Source organism: Melanotaenia boesemani, chromosome 2, assembly GCF_017639745.1.
Source record: "Melanotaenia boesemani isolate fMelBoe1 chromosome 2, fMelBoe1.pri, whole genome shotgun sequence".
NCBI lineage: Eukaryota > Metazoa > Chordata > Actinopteri > Atheriniformes > Melanotaeniidae > Melanotaenia > Melanotaenia boesemani.
In genome coordinates, this window is record NC_055683.1 from 24,419,090 (window position 1) to 24,432,183 (window position 13,094).

At 37.9% G+C, this 13,094-nt stretch overlaps 2 protein-coding genes across 2 annotated transcripts; one reads left to right on the forward strand and one right to left on the reverse strand.

Moving 5' to 3' along the window:
• Window positions 1–664: 664 nt before the first annotated feature.
• LOC121633097 (small integral membrane protein 10-like protein 2A) lies at window positions 665–3,332 on the reverse strand. Its single transcript, XM_041974981.1, has 2 exons — window positions 2,967–3,332; window positions 665–1,591 (listed from the first exon to the last, which is right to left on the reverse strand). Exons 1-2 carry the CDS (start codon window positions 3,144–3,146, stop codon window positions 1,571–1,573), a joined length of 201 nt encoding a protein of 66 aa, XP_041830915.1. The 5' UTR covers window positions 3,147–3,332; the 3' UTR covers window positions 665–1,570.
• Window positions 3,333–4,185: 853 nt separating this feature from the next.
• LOC121633088 (ras-related C3 botulinum toxin substrate 1-like) lies at window positions 4,186–12,614 on the forward strand. The gene is made up of 6 exons (XM_041974968.1): window positions 4,186–4,690; window positions 5,994–6,065; window positions 6,554–6,671; window positions 6,891–6,953; window positions 10,695–10,854; window positions 10,972–12,614. The coding sequence occupies exons 1-6, from the start codon at window positions 4,656–4,658 to the stop codon at window positions 11,100–11,102; spliced, it is 579 nt and encodes a 192-aa protein (XP_041830902.1). The 5' UTR covers window positions 4,186–4,655; the 3' UTR covers window positions 11,103–12,614.
• Window positions 12,615–13,094: the final 480 nt, after the last annotated feature.

The following is a 13,094-nucleotide window of genomic DNA, read 5'->3' on the forward strand; positions in this document are numbered from 1 at the left end:
ACTTATCACAGATGTGAGTGTGCTGTTTGGGCCTGTGGTGGATTGGCAGTTTTGTCCCCCCCCTCTAACCCTAAGACTTCTGGGATGAGCTCCTGCCCCCTGCCTAACCCGAAGGTAAAGTGCAGTAGGTATAATAATGGATAATCATGTGACGCCACTTTCTAAATAACTTTATAGCAGATTCTTCTTTTTACCTATACGTGTCTGGGCTCTGGCTGTATTTTGTGACTTTTAGTTTCTATGTCATTATGATTACCATTTCTGGTATCCTGTCTTTGCTTTAGATCACTGTAAACACCTTATTTATCATTTTATAAAGCTCTATATAATTTAGATAACTCTTTTAAAATTTGGTATTTACATTGTGATCTTGTTTATTTTCTAGTGCTTCCTAATATTCAATTTAATCTTTTAAACATTACCAAAGGTCTACATTTACATCTAATTCCACATCTTGGCATATACACACACACATATGTCAAAAAAAGGCTTTTTCCTACACTCTGTGGTCATATGCAATGTGTGTGTGTGTGTGTGTATGTGTAAAATCAAAATGGTAGTTATTAATACATTTTAAAAATGTGCAAAATTGCACATGAAACCACAAGATTACACTAGTTTTTGTATGTAATAAAAATGAAACTGTAAAATGAAAAAAAGACAGTTGTTTTCATTCATTTATTCCTTCCAGTATTAAATCACTCTCTCCATCAGTTTTCTGATTTCAATCCCCGCCATTTAATCATGTCACTGAAATTAAATCTTGAGACAAATGCAGCTATATGTGTGTGTACATTTTTTTCAAGGTAACAGTTTTCACTAATATAACCTCTCCAGTCCTAGTCATATGCAGAAACACAACAGTCAGTGTGATTACTTGTGTGTAAAAACACAGACACGCAGTGATTTCTGCTTATACTGCACTTGTAAGATTTCCAGTTGGCAGCCGCTGAGCTGTCATTCTCTAAAACAAAACCTCAACCTCAAATAAAGTGTCCAAGAAGAGAAAATGAAAACAAATTAATCATGCTTGTTTATATGTCATGCTGAGAAATATTTCCTTTTTAAATTAAAGTGAAAAGTCTGTTTTGGCTGTGAGGTGCTACACTGAGTGACTAACAAACATAAATGTCAGACAATTAACAGTAGCAAAAAAAAAAAAAAAAAAAAAAAAAAAAAAAAAGTTCACAGCAACAATCACTGGATTTCGTTTTACTCCATGCTGGTCCTCACGCTCTTAAGAGAAAAGGCTGGGTAAAAAAATCTTCACAATCTGGATGAGCAGGCAACCCTAGGATCAGGACCACTGTCACCTCTATGTTTGACTCCTCATCTCGTCTCATTTTAGCAGACATCACTCCTGCCCTTTGCCTGAAAAGGCATGGCGCGCTCGTGTGAAAACAACCGCCAGAAACAAGCTGCAGCATAACTTTATTGCATTGTCACACCAGCTTGCAGGATAGTGTCCCCTCCCTCCACATCACTGTGCAGGGTCAGCCAGTGTTTTGTGTGTCTTGCATGGCAGTGCTTAGTATTCATTGTCATAAATCGAAATGCAGGAATTGTGGATTCAGTGGATTTCAATGTGGACCTGTAAAGAGAAAAAGCTTCTGTAAGGCTCAACACTACAAACAGAATGAATGGATCAGACAGCTTTCTGTTTTTGCAAATTCACTGCCCTTGAACTTAAAATTGGTAGCTGATACTTGCTGGGTGTCAGGTTCATTTTAGAAGTTGGGCTTTGTGTTTAACTGTATAATGCTTATAGCTAAAACCATGAGCAGATCCTTGATTTTATTAAGTTTCACGAACTTGAGTTAAGCTTAACCTAATTACCTGATTTGGATGGTTAAATTAGAGGTATGAATGGATAAATCAATCAGACTGTGATATCTGATGCTTCCTTAACATAAATCAGTTTGTCAGCCAGGTACCAAAAATATCTCACATTAGTCTACTGAAACATTCAATTTTCCACAAATGAGAACTGAGGATTAGATTTTCCAACTACGCAAAACATCCTGGTATGTGCCATGGCTAAAATTTAAACAGGAAAATTTAAACAAATCTAAAGGGAATTAAAAACTTTTTTTCTGTTAAGGGGGGGCAATCAACAGTTATATGTGTTACAATAAACGTCTCATTAACAACACACACACAAAGAATATAGGGCTGGGCGATTAATTGATTGATACAATTGACAAAATCGATTAATCAAATGTTCCATTTATGACGATTTATTTTTAATGAAAATCTGGCTTTTTTGCCCCCTTTTTTATATGCACCACAAACACTCTACTTGGGCTTCCATAGTCAGCAGCCCACCCCGAATGCAGTTGTGTTGCATATCTCTATGCAAGATATGAAGCCATATATACCTGGAAAAGTATATAAATCATTTACTTTTTTGCTGTCATCCATATAAACAAATAAATAAACAAAACATAAATACATTTTGCATGCAAGAGATTTAAGTTTAATATTGCTTTTAATAAGTTTAATGTGTTTTTAAACAACAAAAAAAATGGGGGGGGGGGGGGGGTCGATTTAAATCAGAAATCATATTTAGTTTGAAAAAAATCAGATATTTTAATTTTAAGACACATCGACCCAGCCCAAACTGAATTTCTAATATACTTGATCCTCATTAATGTTAATGAGGACAACTGAATATTAAAAACATTTCTCTACAATCTAAGCACTTTTGACGTAGATGAACATGATTCCTTGCAGGAATATGTTAGGCTGCTTTAGTTTCTGTCACTGGCAGCTGTTTTAAAACCGTGTAAGAAATTAATTTTTCCTCTACTTGAAGCATACATATATATAAAAAATCATCTAGATGTTTAGTCAGACCAGGCACACAACACAAACATAGGCCTATCCAATCAGCTGTTGGCATGGTAACGCGTAGGGTTCCTAAAGGGAACTTTTACCAAACAAAAGGCAACTGTGCGACAACTTACCTGTAATCTGACATTAAACATCATGGAGGCTACAAGGTAGATATAGGGGAATCTTATTCTCAGCCGCCACGCTAGATCAAAAAATATCAACAAAGTCCTCGTCAAACCTTTGCAAAACACTCCGTATGTCCGACCAGCAGAGCCCGAAAATCGGAGCACTAGATAAATCAGACCTGCCATAAAGCCCAAATCTGCCCGGCAGTTTGTTGGCTTACTAAGTCCACAGGTTAGACGACGCAAGAGAAGTGGCGAGTGATGTGTGACAGTTCATAATTCTATCGCTTACTGACGCCGAGCTCCCATCTTATACATTGGTTTTGTTTTCAGAGCTACTCCACCCCGACGGCTTTTCTAATGAGGACTGATAACGATGCGACACGCGGATGTAGCTACTCAAGACGGCTAGAGGCCTGAGTCTTGACTGTCAGGAACACCGGACTTCAACTTAACGGGAAACTGAACTATAACCCATATGTTTTTTAATTGTTTTCTAGTAGAATTTGTAAGTTTACTACTAGGTGATTTTTCATGATTGTGGAATTTCTCCATTAGCAAAACGAACAAACGTTTATATCCCCAAGATCTCTATCTTATAAACGTTGCTTTCAATGTGAGGGTGTAATGTTATTGCTAAATGTAGATATAGCATAACAAGAAATACATTTAGTATATTACTAAAACCTGATTCCATCAAGTTGTCATACTATGAGTTTGATTTTCTAAGTGATGTCCAAAAATATAATCCCAGATTTTCTTATCAGCATTAACTTATATCCAGAGTATTGTTTTGTCATATGTATATACGGTCAAATAATAACTTGCTAGACCCGAACGTGTTATTTTCTTCTTGAAACATCAGTAATTGCAGTGTTGTCCACTGTTAATTATAATGAAAAAATATCATCGCTGAGGGTATTATGAAGCATAGTAAACATTCAGTCTCTTTGAGCCAAATTAGACTAGCTTGTACATGATAATATGTAACTCCAGCCTTACAAGGTTTTTGGCGTAATGACATGCATCACTGAATTACAGACATATTTTCGTCTCTTGAAGCACAGCCTGGAAGATACAGCTCAGGTAATAAAACTTTCATCCCAAATTCCACAGTAATCAGTGGTGCGCGTAAAGCTGACGTCACTTCCTCAAACAGTGTCACACCCTAATTCACCCGTCTTTCTTGTGTTTTCATTATCTGGTTATACAGGCCAAATTTTAAAATAACTTTTCCGATTGTTCGCACGATATACCTTTATATATCACTCTCCAATTGTAGAAATACGACGGTCCGACAGCAGCTTGTTTGAGGACTTTTCACTTCGGTCAAAATGTCTGTGGGCGTATCCGGTTCACCGGATGCACCATCTGGTGGTGGCTGACTACTTTTTTTTTTTTCTCCTTAGGGGTGGTGGCTGCTATTTTGCTTCATAGCTCCCAGAACAGCCCACGAAAGCATGGGAATGTTGCGCGAGAATTCCTGAGTAAACTTGACTTAAAGTGCGATATAAGTTGCTTTAAGTTTCACAGACGCTTCTACTCATTCGAGGAGTTCTGCTCTACCACCGAGGGTCGTTAGCAGGAGTCTGTTGAGACATTTCACCGGCGAGCAGTTCCGGACAAAGGAAAAGAGACTTGAGCTAACGTTAGCTGGCTCTGGGGCTAACTTAGCATTCCTTTAGCTGCGACGCAATGCAGGCCATAAAGTGTGTCGTTGTCGGAGACGGGTAGGTTAACATAACTGATTTGTTTTTAAGTTAGTCTCGTTCAGTTAGGGTGTAATGACTAAATGTAATGTTAGCTGAAATATTGTCGTCAGATTAGCTAGAGTTTAATAATGTAGCTTCTCGTTTTTCCAAACGGGAAAGTTAACAACTTGGCTTTAACTTTTTTTTAATCAGCGGTTTTGACATTATAATTCATTCAGCTATTTTGCTATTATGTGTTTCTCAACATTGTTGTCACTAAATCAACTCAATACAGAATTAGTAGCTAAAAGGTGGCTCATTTTCAATGTTGGTTTTCCATTTTCATGGGTTGAGTCATGCATCATAAGACAGATTATGTCCCTCATTTAGAAACTTAAGACTTAAATTTATATTACAAAATCCGAATAAATGTGAATATTGAAAGGCAAAAACTATTTGTGTTCGCTCACGGGTGCTAATGCACTGTTGTTAAAACGGGGCGTGTTTGTGTTTCTTAATGTTAATAAAGAAATCTGAAGGTTTTGTCTGCAGCAGTTTAATGCGGGGGTGTTAACACATAAGCCAAGACTAACACTCATATGTGTAATAATATGGAAGAAGTAAACGTAAAAGTTTTTGTACTGGGTGTGGTGGATGCCAAAGAAGCAGAGTCATTCAAAGGCCCCTGAATAAGTTACAGCTTTTATTTTTGATTTCAAATAAGAGGAACTTTTCAGGGGATGGGGCTCACTGTTATGCCAACTACACATATTTCACATGAACGAAACCCAGCCTGCACAACATGCAATGTTTTTTGAGTTTGTCTGTTTTTGGTATGAACACTTAAACTGATCTCACATGGTTATCGTTTTATGTTGAGGATTTACTTACCTGGATTTTTTTTTCTTCATAAACTAAAAACTTTGGTGAATCCTATAATGATATCGTTCTATGGTTTTTGTGCATTTGTTGGAAATTGATGTAAATTTCACAAATATCCTAATGATTTTTGTGTTCTCTCATTTTATTTTGTACTAAAACCAAACTCTTCCCACATTGATTATGTAGTTTTTTGCTTTGCAGCTTAATTTAAGTTTGTTTTAACATGCACATCAGAATTCAGTTAAGTTTTATGAGTTAAAAAACAACCAGTAGCATTAGACCATAGCTAAAGCTAGGCTAGGGATGGCAGAAATATGACATTTTTGTGATGCCATTTTTACATAAATCATATGATCATATGCTACCCGCCTCTGAAAAACCAGTTGATCATATGTGGAATTGCTTCCTATTTAGCCTTTTTGTTTTCATAAATGTTAAACAAATCACTTCTTTCTTCTAGTGCTGTGGGTAAGACCTGTCTGCTCATCAGTTACACCACCAATGCCTTTCCTGGAGAGTACATCCCCACAGTGTGAGTATCTGAGACTGCACTGCAGTGTGTATTTATTTATTTATAACAGTCTAGTTGTCCATCATATGTCTCCACCCTTGTCTCCTAAATAGCCACTGCACAGTGGAGGCAACATCTTGCTCGTTTGTTGTTTTTATAGCTGAAAATTTGCTTGTTTGTGTGCTAAAAGCTACATTAACTGTTGTAGAATGCAGTTAAGATTCATGGAATTGTTTGTTACTGGAAGCTATGAGGAAAACCTGCTCCTGTTTCTGGAACAGATGTTTTGATCATTATCATAGTCATTGCAATGTGGACAGACTGAACCTTGAATAAAGAAGTTCATAGTTAGAAAAGAGTTAAAAAAGGATCAGTTTACAAGTGAAAGATCAATTAGGAATTTGATTTCCTCTTCAAAGGTTCAGTTGTGTATTTCATGTCACATCTTGCTAGTAGTTTTTATTAAGACTGGTGGGTTTTTCTTATTTGCACATCATTGCTCCTGTCAGGTTTGACAACTACTCTGCAAATGTTATGGTGGATGGGAAGCCGGTAAACTTGGGCCTTTGGGATACAGCAGGACAAGAAGACTATGACAGACTCCGCCCACTTTCCTACCCTCAGACGGTACAAAAAAAAAATGATTCTGTATTATATATCTCTTTGCAACCACTGTAAATCACCTACTTAGAACATTTTGATCAAGAGAATGAATAAGGAAGTTTGATAGAGAAAAACAACTCTCCTTGGTGAACATAGGCCTGTTATTTTCTGCTTTTTTCCCTGTGTTCTTAACAGGAAGTAAATCTCATGAGCTCTGATTGCTTTGTTTCTTTGTCTTACCAGGATGTCTTCCTCATCTGCTTTTCACTTGTGAGTCCTGCCTCATTTGAAAACGTCCGTGCCAAGGTAGGTAGCGCCTGTACAGGAAATACTGAGGGCTGTAAGAACATATGCACAAATCTGTTTAAGGACCCATGAGAAGAAGCATTAGGGTGATCTTTCATTACTTATTCAGCATTGCTTGGATAAAATTTGCTTTGGTTACTCTGGTCTTGAAATTGACTCTTGGTACCCTCCATGTGACATGTATGCTTGTTGCTTTAAAGTAATTATGTGATATAGATAAAGCATGTGGATTAAATTTAATCACACAAACTAGATGTATTATCAGATGTGCATTAATTAAATTTAGTGCCTTTCATTCTTGGCAATGACAGAATGGAGAATAGATCTTCTTAACCTTCTTTTTATTCAGCCCAACCTGAGACAGCTTAGTTGTGGCATGAGGCCATGACATTGGTCTTTTTCAGTAACTTGTCCATTGGTCAAAGACAGATACATTTTACTTTATTAGTTACCTTATTGCCTGAATGGTGAACAAAGGTACATATTAAAAAAAAGAAAAAAAATGCTATGAGGATTTGTTATGATGATTCAGTTGGTCAGCTTCTCCAATAGAAAGCAAGCTAGTTAAAATTTTAACCCATTAAACCTACATATGTATGTGGTTTTACCTTCCAAACCATATTTTTTTAAATATCTATTTATTACTAATTTTAAATGGTTTTTATTTCATATGCAGTCTGTTCAGAGGTTGAGTAGTAAAATGCTTGTGCTAGCAGTAATGTTTCCAAGAAAGCCCTGAGACTTTAGAAAGTACTTTAATGAAGACTTGGGTCAGAAAAGTTCAAAGTCTGCAGTTATTCAAGTAAGGTTGAAATATTTTTGTAACCTAGTAAGTGAAAGCAGTAGCTCATGAGTTTTACAATAAAAAAAACGTCAGTGGGTTTTGTTGCTTGTTATCTTTTGGTATTAAAGTTAATGCCAAACTTATTTGCATTGAGAGTTGGAATCTTGAAGCAGCAACAGTCAGTTTATAGGGATTTATAAGTCAAACACACAGATGTTTTCTTTCTTTCTTGAGGCCTATTTATGCTCCCTTACATACGTAAATGGGGACGTCTGTTTCAAACGTCATGCGTCGCCGTCCTCATACTTCCATGTATCTTTTACATTGCTAAGTCAATTCCTCCACTAGTGGGCAGTGCTGAGTTCATGGGAAATGTTGAGACATTTCATAGATCCATGAAGAAACATGAAACTTTGCAGGCCAAATCTGCTTGGATTTAATTAGTTGTTATTCTTTATGGGCATATTTTGTGTCTTTTTGATCATGTTTGTTTCTGAATGTTGGTTATATTTAGACCGAGCAATATTTAGAACCCAATGTCAGATGTTCACTTGTTTTTACAGCAAGAATAACCAGCTGTTTAAAATGAAAAAATGGATGAAGGTGTTGGTTTGTTTTTATTTGCTGGGAACTGTTCACCTGCCTTAAAGGTCCCATATTATACACTTTATTCCCAATCTGAGACCATTCATTAATATCTAAATGAAATATTTCCGCCATGGTATGGACAAATCGACCCTCAGTTTGAGTGCAGCGGCTTCTCTTCACCTCCCTCTTTTTAGCAGCTTCAGAAATGTGCCGTTTATGGTGGGCGGAACCCTGGTGGAGCAGCTCAGCTGTTGGCTCCACCCATCACATCGCCCGTCATGAGGTGATTGACAGGTTAATATATTTTCAAGCTATCAGACTAATAAGGCCGAAACGATAAAATAACTGCCAGCTCTTACCTCTCCAGCTGTGTCACGGACAGTTGGTATTGAAGCTGGCTTCAGCTTCAAACGGTTGGCGAAGCCTGCTTTCCATGCACCCATGTTGTGGAAACAGTCCTCTTTGAAATGCTGGCCACAGACATGCAAAACCTTTGGAAGTTTTCCGGGTACATTTCCTCCAAAAATAAAATTAATCCACTCAGTCCTCGTGGGTTCAGTGGATGGAAGTAAAAGAACGTTTTCGTGTTCATTTATGCAGCCACAAACAGAACAGTGCTTCTGTCGCTTAGCCATGTCCGCTAACGAGGGTTGCCGAAGAGGGAAAAACACTGGGCGCTAGGTGATTTTTAGAGGGCGGGCTTTGAGAGCCGGTAGACGGGTCCATCGCTCTGTGGGGAGTGGTTATTGTCCCTTATGACGTCATAACGTACACGCTTTCAAACAAGCTCATTTCAGCGCTTACTTCCCTAGAGGTGGAGCAGGGGGGAGAGAGAGCGCCTGAAAGAGTTTCACACTTACGGGTCTCCTACACATGCGGGGGGACCAGTATGACTGTTCCAAAACCATTAAAAAGTGAATTTTGCATAATATGGGACCTTTAAGACAGTTTATTTGTGAGCAACCTTTAGTGTCAAGCACTGGAAACCAGCGTAAACTGTAACTGGCCAGATTAGTAATAGATACCAATGCATTTAAATGCAAAAGCTGTACAGTTGTTTTTTTTTTTTTTTAGGTCACAACAGTTTTAAGTGGGTAGTTTATTTGCTTCATGATGAGACAAATAGGCACAGATGACAAGAATCCATTGATATATATTTTTTCCATCATCTTTGGGGGAAAAAGAAAGGAGAGAGTAAACAGAAGAGGAAAAAGAGGTTGGGTAAAAAAATGATGAGACAAGGAGACACCAGTTAAAAATTAACTGCATCAGCTGTTCAATCTAAACAGGAAAAACCAGACAACCAGCTGCTACACCTTTACGGAAACAGAAAGCCACCTGCCTTCAAGAAAAATAAAGCTGACAATCATCAAGAGCACATTAAAAAGACTGACAAGCTGAAAAAAAAGATAATGAATCACGAAAAAAACAAACACGAGCAACACAAAGAACAAACGTGAACATAGTTGTAGTTTTCGGTGATTAAACCCACATGACGACACAGTGACTTTCGGCATGCTGGTTAAGAAGTAACGGGCACGAATAGTGATCGAGCAAATGCAGCCAGTTTGCTTCAAAGATCAGGGTGAGACCAGGGGACCTTCAGGACCCGGGAGACCAGACACCACCCCAGAGCATGAATACCATCCAGCCCACCACAGGGCCAACCATGCATCTGCCCCAGGGGCGACAGAGAAAGGCTCTAGCCAGAGCACCCCGTGGCCATGAAGTACAGTCTCCCATGAAGCCAGGGATGGCAGCCTCCAGCCCCACCAGGTGCTGGCTATCCAGAGGCAGACAGAGCGCAGGGCCCCAGGAGCATAAAGCAGCTTTTCTCACAGCTTGATGCCAGTTTACTAGTTATGCCCTGGAACAGTTTGAAAAACTTCATCCTGGTTTGTGAGCTGAAGTTTTTACAAAAGTTATAATTAAAACATTTTATAGAAATCTGGTGTTGAATTTGGGTTTTTCAGGCATGTTTAGAGGTAAGAAACTTGGGTGCAATGTTTCAGTGTACTTCAGCACAGCAGGCACATGCATCTTACCACTGCTCATATGCAAGGGGAGTTTATGTTGGTGATAAACTCACAGGAAATTATTATCTGACTGTACAGTTCCCCTCAGCTATTTATATGTTAATGCACCAGTATAATTTGGTTATTCTAGCTCACAACTGTGCAGCTTATTTTCTGTTACTACTTGTGTTTTATAGATTATTATTTTTATTGATTAATGATCTAATCAGATTAGTCTATAATATAAATAATTATTAATTGTTGCCATACAATTTGCAACTTTTGCACAACATGTTTAACACTTATGCCTCTAGAAAGTTGCACATTCGATTTATCAGCATTCTTTCTGTGCAGTGGTACCCTGAGGTGAGACACCATTGTCCCAACACTCCCATCATTCTGGTGGGCACTAAACTGGATTTGAGAGATGACAAGGACACCATGGAAAAGCTGAAGGAGAAAAAACTCTCCCCCATTACCTATCCCCAAGGCTTGGCCATGGCTAAAGAAATTGGTAACAACCATACCAACTTTCTTTCTGACACTATATGTTGCATTTCTTTAAAAATAATTTTGAGAGAAACATATTTCCAGAAGCAAACCTGTAGCTTTCTCTGTGTGTCTCCCTCAGGTTCTGTCAAGTACTTGGAGTGCTCAGCCCTGACTCAACGTGGCCTTAAAACTGTGTTCGATGAGGCCATCCGGGCCGTCCTGTGCCCTCCACCCGTCAAGAAGAGGGGCAAGAAGTGCAGTCTTTTCTAAGACTGCCTGCAGTGAAATGGTTACAGGGGAACATGACCGCTAGTGGTGAGGGTGGCAAAAGACACAAGAGAAACACACCAGTATACAAACAAAAACAATGTACTTAAGATTCTGTCCTTCCATATGTGTAGTTTCAGATGTTTTCATGAAATATTCAACTTGAGGTCAGATTTAGGAGAAGGGTTTGGACTATCAAAGACCCTAGTTCTATGTATACTGTATAGACAAAACTGAATTTCTTGAGGCCTTCTAAAAATGGATTGGATGTTTTATAAACTGGACTAGAATGTCTTCAATTTATTCCACTTGCTGTCCACCTTTTTTTTTTTTCTTTTTACATTCTTGTCATTTTTTATTTGAGTGGAAGAAATATTGCCAAATACATTCTGCACACATGCTGTATTTTAGCCGAAAAGAAAATATTTGTTCTGTCATCTCAGATCTTCAAAACTTTGATCTGACAGCTTGCTATTGGCTGTTGTGACCTGCTGTTTGTTCAGCTCCACGATCAATGCCATTTTCAAGTCACGAGCTCACTTTCTCTTTTGTGAAGGCAGTCGAGTCAACCCGCTGTCAAGAAGGAGCATAAAGAAACCATCTGTGAAATTCTGATTGCCTCTAATGACTGTTCATGTACTATAACCTCTTTGCCAGTAGTTTGTTTTCAGTAATAGAACGATCCACTACGCCTAAAACACACTGAGAAAAGATCTACTGACACCAACAGTGCTATTAATCCCTGAAAGATCTAAAGGATCCAGTATTTTCTTAATTTCCTCCAATTTGGAAAGTCAGGTTTAAGTTTTCTTCTTTCTTTGAAATATTCCCCTGGATGTGTCTCAACTGAACAGCTGCCCGCGGTGCAAGGCTAAAAAAAACTTGACTATGTTGGAACAAAAATGTTCAGATGTCTTGGTGATGGGGAAGAGGAGCACCTTTAATGCTCTGTGGGCATTTATCAGATACCTTTTGTGCAGCACATTTGATTATTTTTTTAAAGCATCACTACTGGCTGAGCAATGTAACTAAAAAGAGCTTCTATACCTGCTAACAACGGTAACAAAGCTGCTGTCGGTTGTGGTGTAGTATACTGTGTACTCATCTTTTTGTTATAATCGTGATTTGACTATTTTGTATCTTTCTTGGCAGAAGTTACACACACTCACTGTATTGTTTAACTAACACTATGAATATCCTTTTTGTTTATTACCTCCTCAGTTAACGCTACCTTAATCTCCCTAAAAGCCTAGCTTTTTGTAATTAATGCTGATAGCATGTCTGTGCATCATATACTGAAAACTAAGATTAGAATGGCTACAGTTATATATTTTTTTTTTGCCTAATTACAAAATGTATTGGAACTACTAGATCAGGGGTTAAGTACATGTTGCTCATCGGTATTGTACTCGGACATCAAGCTGTGCTTTTATTCAAGCCAATGTTGTGATTCTTAAGTTTTATGGATAAAAGCTATTGTCACTTTTTGAAAAGCCAATAAATTCATGTAAAACACTTTTTTTAACCCATTTTTCTGACTTGTAACCCTAGGTTTTTGCTTCATTCATTGGAAAATTATTTAAGCACTGTTTACTTTAACTCTGACAGAACTGACTGATTAAGACTAATTATTTGCTATGAAGTTATTGCCTTTTACAGAATCAAACTAGAATTTAATACAAACGTTTGGGGTATTTTGTCTTCTCTAATTGTACAAGTACCCAGTTTATCAGCTCTCCAGTATATGAATTTGTCAGTTAACAAAGCCAACAGCTGATGCCGGACAGGTATGTTGGATAGTATTCATTTTCACTCTATGGTATGTTTTGTACCAGTACTGAATTATATCACAAGTTCATCTTCACATAGTACAGTGAAGTATGCACGTCTAAATACTGTGCATGTGATTTCCAGAAATGACACATCACCCATTCCAGCACATTCTTCGCCTCTGAAGGTTTTCTTGTGTGCATGTGGAACAATATAAAATGTTGA

Excerpts from the sequence above, each read along its gene's own strand:
- LOC121633097 (XM_041974981.1), bottom strand. The coding sequence starts at position 3,146 with ATGGCAGGTCTGATTTATCTAGTGCTCCGATTTTCGGGCTCTGCTGGT. Across the intron at positions 1,592-2,966 it reads TGTTTAATGTCAGATTACAG|GTCCACATTGAAATCCACTG; the intron begins GTAAGTTGTCGC and ends TTCTCTTTACAG.
- LOC121633088 (XM_041974968.1), top strand. The coding sequence starts at position 4,656 with ATGCAGGCCATAAAGTGTGTCGTTGTCGGAGACGG. Across the intron at positions 6,672-6,890 it reads CACTTTCCTACCCTCAGACG|GATGTCTTCCTCATCTGCTT; the intron begins GTACAAAAAAAA and ends TTGTCTTACCAG. Across the intron at positions 10,855-10,971 it reads GGCCATGGCTAAAGAAATTG|GTTCTGTCAAGTACTTGGAG; the intron begins GTAACAACCATA and ends TGTCTCCCTCAG.